Raw genomic sequence first — 10,502 nt, forward strand, 5'->3', positions numbered from 1 at the left:
TGCAAGACCAAGACTGGGCACATGATCAGTGTGGTCTGAGCTGCTTAGGGATCTTCATACATTATCAAAACAGAAAAAGTAAAATAATATCTGCCAGAAGCCGATACAGCAAGACTTATTAATAATCTAATTTGGATTTTATACCTATTGTATTTTTTTAATACAAACATTCTCCAACTCTGCAGAGCCAGTGGCTGCAGCAAAATAATCCTCCAAATAAAATCCCTGTTTAAATCTGGCTCCATGATCTCTGTCCCTGCAGCTGGAGTTGGAAAACAGTAAAGGGGTTGTAAAGCCATAATAAAATCCAATACAAATCTCTACACAGTCGCCAACTGCTCTACAGGGAAACAAACAAAGCTGCTTGAGTTTTGCATGGCTGGGAAGTAAGGCGGGGGCTCCCCCTGCTGTTCATAAGTATGATTGTTTCCCTGTCCAGCAGTTAAGGACGGTCTGACAATTCCTATCCACAGCAGTAAATGAAGCGAGAATTTCACTGCATACAGTCAGGTTTCTTATAAAAACAGTACACATTTTTTAATTAAAGTATATTGGAGATAGGTTTCTTTCTCATTAAAGAAAGTAAAAATTGGATTTTATTTTTTTGCCTTTACATGCTCTTTAAGGCTGAGACAGACAGCAGTAATGGCAATTGATCATTGTGCTTGCAGACATTATTTTAAATACAGGATAACTAGTCTTCGAAACAAGTCCATATATTCAAAGGAGCAGATAGAGTATTTGGGTTATATTCACTAAGGGTAATTAAACTGATTTGCCAGATAAACTTTTTATTTCATATGGAACAAATATGACATAATGGCCCAGATTAAATTCAGAGAGGAAACGGCTTATCACATGAAAACTCATGAATGAGATTCAATTGGAAATGCAATTCAATTCAGAAAAACTTAACTCACTGTTTATCACAGGTAAACTCTATTTAAGTCTATGGGGAAAAATGGGGACTGAATTTTAATAAAAGTTGAATCTTGTCCATGAGTTTTCACATGATAAACCATTAGATAACTTCTTCTCAATTAATTGAATCTGCACAATATATTAGAAACACAACAGAAAGTTGTTTTTAGTTTTTCTATTTTCAGAAAATGCACACATCTACACAGTGTCGGACTGGCCCGGCAGGATACCGGGTAAAAACCCGGTGGGCCCTGACTCCTAATGGGCCCCTGCCGGGCCAGTCCCCCGTCCCGATCATACTTGAAAGAAAAAAAGTTTTTTCTATGTGCCGCGCAGTGCCATTTGCGCAGGCGCGCGGTACCTTTCAGTGAGGAGCGGCGCCTACACACAGGAGTGCTCAGCGCGTCATAGTAGGGAGGCAGGGGGGTCAGAGGGGGCCCTGGACATTAGTCCCGGTGGGCCCCCGGTGGGCCCCCGGGCCCCCCAGTCCGACCCTGCATCTACATCTACATAAAAAAGACAGATAAATGGAAAGACCCTTGCTTACCTTTCTAAATTAAAGGGATACTATCATGGGAAAAACATTTTTTTTTCCAAAACATTAATAGTGCTGCTCCAGCAGAATTCTGCACTGAAATCCATTTCTCAAAAGAGCAAACAGATTTGTATATATCATTTTGAAATCTCACATGGAGCTAGACATTTTGCAAGTTGGAGTAATATCACCCCCTCCCTCCCCCCAGCAGCCTACCAACAGAACAATGGGAAGGTAGCCAGATACCAGCTCCTCAACAAAAGATAACAGCTCCCTGGTAGTTCTAACAACAACACTCATACACAAAACATAGTAAAAATCCAGGTCCCAATCCAACACATTCAGTTATATTGAGTAGGAGAAAAGACAGCCTGCCAGAAAGCAGTTCCATCCTATAGTGTTGGCACTTTCTAAAAGCACATGACCAGGCAAAATTACCTGAGATGGCTGCCTACACACCAATATTATAAATAAAATAAATGCGTTTGCTGGTTCAGGAATGACATTTTATATTGTAGAGTGAATTGTTTGCAGTGTAAACAGGGTAATTTAGAAATAAAAACTACATCATAAAAATCATAACAGAATCCCTTTAAGTAATCCCCACCACAATGATTGCTAGAATTAGGAATGCACGGGGTGCAAATGTGTCAGACAGTGAGGCCTTTGTGGTATACTATCGTGGCTTCTATACTACACATGCTTCAGAAACATAGAGCTAATCCTGTTTTTGGAAAACATTACATTCCCAAAACTGAGCAGCTGAGTCTATCTAGATAGCCCTATAACCCAGGGGGAAGTAATTGGTCCTTGAGGGAGACCAAAGCATTTGATTCCATGGAGTGGCCATACTTATTATATTATAAGATATTATAGAAATTTGGGATATGGCCTAACTTGTGTGGCTCCAACTACTTTATCAATCCCCAGTTGCCAAGATACAAGTCAACAATTCAGTAACAGTTAGCCTAGTAAAATATCAGTACCTTAGTTATGTGAATAATATACTGTATTTATATGATTACATTTATTTTATAAACTTTAAAGTAGATGCTTATTGATAACCAACAATCATATATGTAGATAATATATAGAAAATGTTTGCTTCGCCAAAGGATCATTTGCTTTTATTGGATTAAATGCTGTCAATTAATTTGCTACATGCAAAAGCAGGCTATAAAAGTGAAACAGTATAAAATAAAATCAGTATATTATATGAATAAATATGTTCACTTAAAGGAACAGTTCAGTGTACAAATAAAAACTGGGTAAATAGGCTGTGCAAAATAAAACATGTTTCTAATATAGTTAGTTAGTCAAATATTTAATGTATAAAGGCTGGAGTGACTGGATGTCTAACAGAACACTACTTCCTGCTTTTCAGCTCTCTAACTTTGAGTTAGTCAGTGACTTTAAGGTGGGCACATGGGGCATATCTGTTCAGTGAGTTTGCAAAAGATCCTTAGAATGCAGGTCAGAAAGCAACAGTTATGACCCAAGTCACTGATTGGTTACTGCCTGGTGACCAATCAGTAGAAACCAAGAGAGCTGAAAAGCAGGAAGTGATTTTCTGTTATGTTAGACATTCAGTCACTCCAGCCTTTATACATTAAATTTTTGGATAACTAACTATGTTAGAAACATTTTTATTTTGCACATCCTATCTATTTACCCAGTTTTTATTTTTACCCTGAACAATTCCTTTAATAAGTATAGGCTATCAAACACAGGGGAATATTTATCAAAAGATAAAATAAAGCTCTCCAATGATAGCCAGAGGGAAATTCTGCTGCTGTGTATGGTATATTAAGAGACATATTTATCATAGTGTGAAAGTGAGAGAAGTATATAATATATGATTATGTCATTAACATAACTAATGTGGTTAAATATATTTATAAACATTTGGGTAGGTGCATATTCCATGGATGAACAACATGGATCAAATGTATACCTATAAGAAATGTTTGCTTGCCTAAAAGATCAATTGCTTTTTGTTGGATTAGATATCATATTATTTGCTACATGCAAAAACAGGCAATAAAAATGAATCCGTGTATATGAGTATGCCCACTTCATATTTATAGAATATCAAACACAGGGGAATATTTATGAAAAGATCAAATAAGCTCACCAGTTATAGCCAGAGGGAATGTTTGCTGCTCCATATGCACTTGTACGGTATTTTAAGGGACATATTTATCAAAGGGTGAAAGTGTGCGTTAACCCTTTGATAAAAATATGCCCCCACTTTTCAGAGAACTAGTATATCAAGCCTTGATGCATGTACAACAGCTAAGCAGCAGTACAAAACAGTTAGAACATAGGAATTTCAACAAAAAAAGTAAATAAACAAACAGAAAAATCCTGACATATTTCCAATCACTGTTTCTATTGGCAAAGCAAAGAATCTTTATCTAATACCTTAGAATGAATCCATGCATTCTGTAATTTTAAAAGCTGGTAAATATTTTATACTCAGTTGCCATCAATTTTTTCTACTGTTGGCAAATCCATAACATTGTTTTACACTTAACAAAAATATTTCCTCTTATTTGATGATTTAGTTAAAGGAAAACAATACGCCCCGAACAATGTAGGTCTCCATAAAAATATATTGCATAAAACAAGTCATATTTAAAACCCTGCAGTGTGTGCCATTGGGTAGTCATTAAAAGAAAATTGCTATTTTAAAAAATAAGGTCCTCCCCCTGGGATCCTAGGATTCATGGTGAACACAAACACACCAGCCAAACCATTTATGTTACTGTAGGTCAAACGAGCCAATAACAGACAGAGTTCTGTCTTTTGCTTCCTCGCTTCATCCTGTTACAGTTAGAGTTGTAGTATTTCTGGTCAGGTGATCTCTGAGGCAGCACAGGCACCATCACAAAGTGGTGGTTTAAGGCTAGAGAGGTAAAAGGGCAATATATATAACAGTTTAGTAAGATTCTTTAATATGTCACCTAATTTGATATAAACTATATGTTGCTCGAGTATTCATTTTGGGGGTATAGTTTTCCTTTAAAAGAAATAGGTTTTATGTAGTTAAATTTAAAGACTTTGTAACATCTGGCATTGGCTGGAACCAAAATCTACTTTTTCAGCTGGGTCCTGAATGGTGGTCCAAGAGGTAGAGTCACAGTTTCAAAAATACTGGTATAGGATAAAATGTTGTTGTAGGGGACTGATAAAATTATTCCCCATTTATAGTGCAACCCCTAAAGTTTGGCCACTGAAGGGCCTTAGTTTGCACAGGAGTTAGATTCCTCTTCCTGGGTCAAAGCATGACCTCTAGCTTTCCCAAGTTTAGCCACTAGGTGGCAGTGTGCAATAATATAAAAGCTGAGCACGCAGGAAGGGTGCAGTAGAACTGAGACAAGTAAGGTCTAACAAGGATAGGCTTCTCATTTTAATAGGTTTCTCTAGGGGTGATAGATGGGTAGGGCTATTTATCCAAGCAGCAAAGGCTGCACCAAGGAGTGTGAGTAGGACTAGAGAGACACCATTGGAACTCCACTTAGGGTAAAGGCTGAAAGTTGGGAGTGCCTTTATCTACTCAGTGTATTATTTCTCTTTCCCCACAGTGCTGTAAATGTATGACTATTCACTGATATTTCTTGTTTTGTATTAAAATTATATGTGGATTATGTTCTACAATAAATACATTTTATGATAAGAACCACTGGTGGTACAAGAAATCGATAGCACACAAGGTAATGCTAACAGGGTAAGTCCTTGCTTAGAATTTATTGCAGCATGCAGTGTTTTGGAGTCAAAAAACCCTTTGTCAAGCATGCCTGCTAGAATTACCTTTTGTGATGTCGATTTCTTGCACCACATTGGAATTGAGGTGGCCATTACCGCTATCACTGTGCAACAGGGTGTCATTATTTCTGGAGGGTCAGGGTGTGCAAATGCCATAAGAACCACTGGTGCCCATACTTGTGGAATGCTGTGTGATATTGCAGTCATTGTTATTCTTTCATATAACCAACAGATGGCGCTGTGTGATTTTGCAGTCACTGTTATTCTTTCATATAACCAACAGAGGGCGCTGTGTGATATTGCAGTCTCTCCCCAAGTGAACTGTTGGTATAGGAATGATTAAAAGTGACTGCAATCTCAGCTACTGCCCGCTGATCCGAGTATAAGCCGAGGTCGACTTTTTCAGCACATTTTGGATGCTGAAAAACTCGGATTATACTCGAGTATATACGGTATATATATATATATATGTATGGGATCCATTATCTGGAAACCTGTTATCCAGAAAGCTCCAAATTACAGCCATTTCTCATAGACTCCATTATAATCAATTAATCCAACTTTTTAAAAATTATTTCTTTTTTATTTGTAGTAATAATAAGTACTTGTACTTAAACCAAACTAAGATATAGCTTATCCTTTTTGGAAATTAAACCACCCTATTGGGTTTATTTAATGTTTACATAATTTTGTAATAAACTCAAGGTATGAAGATCCAACTTACAGAAAGATCTGTTATCCAGAAAACTCCAGGTCCTGAGCATTCTGGATAACAGGTTCCATACCTGCATTTATATGTGTTTATGTTGAATTGTAGCCAATATTACTTCCTAAATGATGCTGTGGCAAATCTAGTACATACAACATCTCCAAAGCATTTATATCTGTTTATATTGAATTGTAGCCAATACAGACAATAAGTGCAGCGGACAGAGATGAGGCAACAGTTGGACAACGTTTTTCTTTTGCTTTGGTACCTGAAGCAGCAAATAATACAAACTTTACTATCAGAGACAACAAAGGTAATGGCTTTATTTTTAGAACTATCATGTTTTTGTTTGTTTGCGGTGTTTTTCTCAATAAAAATGTATGTTTTTTATATGAGTGACGATGAGTAAAAGGAAAGGCCAAAATATGAAATTTGAAAGGGAGAGGAAAGTCTTGAGAGAAGTTTGAGAAATGTTTTTAGCCTTTATTAAGGTTAATTGAATATTAATCTGATGAATTCTTAAGAATTCCTGGGAGTCAATATTTTCCTATTTATCAACACTTTTCTGAAAAAACAAAGAAGATATAGGTGCCAAATTGGCATACACTGTACAACCATAGAGCTCAGTTTAGCAAGTTAAAGATCGTGTTAAATCTGATTTTATAACTCTTTAGTCTTTATTTTAAACAAATTCATAATATTTTTCTGAAAGTAATGCTGACTTAGCAAGAAAATTTAATCATTTATGTTTTGAATGACACAAACTGGATGCAAAAAGTCACAAGTGCATGTAGCAATATGATCCACTCTTTTCTCTTGCGGAATTACATTTAGAAAAAGGAACTCAGACCAGACATAACATAACTATGTATGACATTCCAAACACTGAATTCATTTTCAAAACTAAACCAGCATGTGGCCTCAAATATATGTCCCCATAGTATACAGTTTATTATTTAATTTTAAAAGTTTTTGTAACTGTGATTTTTTAATGTTTTTGTATTTTTTTTCTACAGATAACACAGCTACCATTTCTACATTAAGAGATGGATTTAATCTGCATGAAAACTCACATTTTTACTTGCCAATTGTAATAAATGACAATGGGATCCCACCTCTTAGCAGCACAAACACTCTGACAATTTATGTTTGTGATTGTGGCATGGATGGCAATACAGAAGTTTGTAAAGACAACGGAATGTTCTTGTATCTAGGACTGAACTTTGGTGCTTTAATTGCAATAGGAGTGTGTTCATTTTTAATTTTAGGTAAGAAATATGCATACTATGTTAATAAGATACATTATGATATAACTGACCTATATCAGTTCTGCATGTTGATTCTGGTACTAGGTTAGTGTACACTTTCATGTGCACATCTTCCTCTTGATATGTTGTAATCTAAAAGCTATGTGCCCCATCTTTATATTGTAGAACACTTTCTTAGACCTGAATACTTCTGTTTCTCAGAGCATACAGAAGCCATTAAAGTTTCCCAACCTGGAGTAAGCGAGTGTGCTGTTTTCTAAAGTAATTATATAACAACATTTAATTTTCTTTATGGGGCAGGAAAGATCGCATTATTTGCAAAGTTTGGAGCTGCTGCAACTCTACTGTATATTATACGTTTTTGAATAGACATCGCTTGAAATGCATTGTTAACATAGGCAAGTTTTGAAACATGCAGAATGAAGCCATCTGGCTTTCAATTGTTTAGTTTCAAGTTGTCATTATATTTGTATGCTTTCATTAAGGGGTAGATTTATCAAAGCTCAAATTCGAATTTCGAGCTATTTTTTGTGTACTTCGATTAGGGAATAGTCCAAATTCTATTCGAATTTGAAAAAAAAATCCAAAAATTAGAATATCGAAATGTATAATGTACTGTCTCTTTAAAAATTAGATTTCAACCAATCACCATCTAAAACCTGCCGAATTGCTCTTTTAGCATTAGGGTACCTCCTAGAATCTATTTGGAGTCAATTGGTGAACTTTGAAAATTCTAAGTTTTTTTGGGGAAAAACTTTGATTTGAATTTGATCGAATGTACTATTACTTTGATTCGTACAATTCGAATTTGGCCGAATACGGACCTTTTCGATCAAAAACTGACCTATTCTGCCAAAAAAAACCTAAAACTTAAATTTGGTTCGTCTTTATAATTTGAATTTTGAAGTTTTTCAAATTCGAAATTCTACCCTTGATAAATATGCCCCTAAAAGTTTGGCATTCACGTTATAGTATAATTTTGCCATTTGTTCTTGGACCCTGGAAGATTTTATGCTTGAGCTTTGAATAACTATATTTGAGATTACTTCTACAAAATCTTGTATCTGAATTTTATAGACACATTTAAGTCTTGAATAGCAAGTTCTGCTCTTTTTATTACAGTGCTGGGCATCATTCTATTTGTGAAATTGAAGAAGAAGCATACTATGCTTTCAGAAAAAGGAGAAGATTTTAGAGAAAATATTGTCAAGTATGATGATGAGGGAGGTGGAGAAGAAGACACTGAAGCATTTGACATAGGACACCTTACAAACCAAGCCATACTGAGAAAGCATAAACCTGGGAACAGAAAATTCAGAACAGATATCCAAAGTTTTTATAGGATGTCCTTAAAACTCGGACCAGATATTGCTGTATTTAAAGAATTCCTCATGGAAAAATTAGAGGAAGCTAATGCAGACACTGATAGTCTTCAACTTGACTCTCTAAAGTGCTATGCATTTGAAGGCACTGGCTCTTTAGCTGGATCACTGAGTTCTATAGAATCAACATCCTCAGATATTGATCCAAACATTCAGAATATCTGTGACTGGGGACTGCAGATTCAAAGCTTTCCTGATACCCACAGGGAAGGTTATGTTCTTAACCAAATATAAAGTACATATTTTCTTAGATATTTGTAACATCTGCTTTTTTTCATGGAATCTTGTGAAACATATCTTCTAAGATAAACATTTTTCCATGAATTATGATCATGATATTCAATAAAATCAGCTTCTGTACAAAGCAAACATTGTACCAAAGAATTGAGATGAATCTTGTATACAGTAAAAAAAAAGGAAAGGGAGATACACTGGTGACATTGTTCAGCAATTTTGTATTAATAAATTATCAAATAGCTTTATCAATAATTAGAAATGTGTGTAAATAAAAATACTTTGGTGTTTGATGAAAAGCAGAAAAAAATATTATACTAGTGAAATAAAAATGTAATGATAATTATTATTTTCCTGTCCAAATTAGCAATATACCTGAAACAGGAATCATCAACATATGAAATATACATTTGCCAATGTGATCTTAAATACCTAAAGGTGAACATATTCCTTATTTTCATTATAGCTTGTATATGTTGTAAAGTAGCGTTTGCACTTATTTCCGATTTTAGCATATTTTCAAGGAAACCAAATGCAATATAGTTAGAAAGGTGAAAATATACATAAAGGCCCATAAAAGCCTGATTGTGGCAGTGAAGAGCAACTATTCATTGTACATGGGTAATTGGTTGATCGCTGAACTTGTTATAAAGGAAAACTCTTAATAGTAGTGAATGCTTAATCATTATACACCTGAAATATATTTGTTTTCATGTTTTACTGGAGCTCTCTCTCCTTTGTTTATTTTTTGTTTTTGAGAAAAAGAATGCGCTTTGAATGGAATGTTGCATTTCATTCAAGAGAGATGGGAGGTGAGGCACATAGACATCCACCCCTCCTGCTCCTACCTTGCACTCAAAGGCAGAACAGAATGCAAGGGGGTGCAAGTGCTTAGGAAATGAGCTCTAAGGGATATGCTCTTGCACCCCTTAGTTCTCTTGCCCTTGTGCCACCAGGAGTCATGACCCCTATGGTATATATGTATTGACAATATGAAAAAGCAAATATAAAGTAATTCTCTAAAATACTTTATATTGCCAATGTCATAGATAAACTCTTATTCTTGTTTTGACTTACAATTACCTGGTTTAACATACAAGGTACTGTTGGAGGCGGTATGAATTAATTTTCCTTTGATAAGATGTGCTTACATATTGTATAGAACTTTAAAGCTCACAAAGGTGTAACGTTTGACAGACACTTATCAGGTGGCATTTTTGCTATGATTTACAGCACCTGGGCAAACTTTGTGCATTTTATTACATTCCCCTGTAACATTACAATTTAAACTTTTCCATACCTGCCTAAAACATGATATTGGTTACCATATTATTTCTTTACAAACAAACAATCTACCATAAGTGTGTAGGGTTTCTAAGTGTATGGGGGTAAGTGTGTATAATACAGCAAGTCACTAAATCTGTAGGAACAGTAAATCCTTTCTATTGTTAACGAATATTCATGTCCCTAGAGAGCTAAAAAATTTGAAGCATTTGAAAAAAACCCAACCCGACACTCTGACACTGCTAAATGATCTTCTGTACCGTTTCAGTGACGCTGGGCTGGGGGCTTTTCAATCTTTCCGTAGGCTAAATACAAATGAAAAGAAGGACTTATGGAAGGATCACTCCACCCCCAGCCCAGCGTCACTGAAGCCACGTGGAAGATCCATTAGTAGTGTCAGT

The 10,502-nt window shown here is 35.5% G+C and overlaps 1 protein-coding gene across 2 annotated transcripts in view; it reads left to right on the top strand.

Annotated features, from left to right (window-relative positions):
* cdh19.S (cadherin 19, type 2 S homeolog) overlaps nt 1–9,537 on the top strand; it is a 151,204-nt gene extending 141,667 nt beyond the window's left edge. For both annotated transcript variants that reach the window (XM_041567783.1, XM_018223617.2), the window contains exons 10-12: nt 6,129–6,246; nt 6,950–7,201; nt 8,324–9,537. In XM_041567783.1, coding sequence (XP_041423717.1) covers nt 6,129–6,246; nt 6,950–7,201; nt 8,324–8,817 — 864 coding nt within the window. In that variant the 3' untranslated portion in view covers nt 8,818–9,537. The remainder of the gene's footprint in view (nt 1–6,128; nt 6,247–6,949; nt 7,202–8,323) is intronic.
* The last annotated feature ends 965 nt before the right edge of the window (nt 9,538–10,502 follow it).

Source organism: Xenopus laevis, chromosome 6S (assembly GCF_017654675.1).
Source record: "Xenopus laevis strain J_2021 chromosome 6S, Xenopus_laevis_v10.1, whole genome shotgun sequence".
Lineage (NCBI taxonomy): Eukaryota > Metazoa > Chordata > Amphibia > Anura > Pipidae > Xenopus > Xenopus laevis.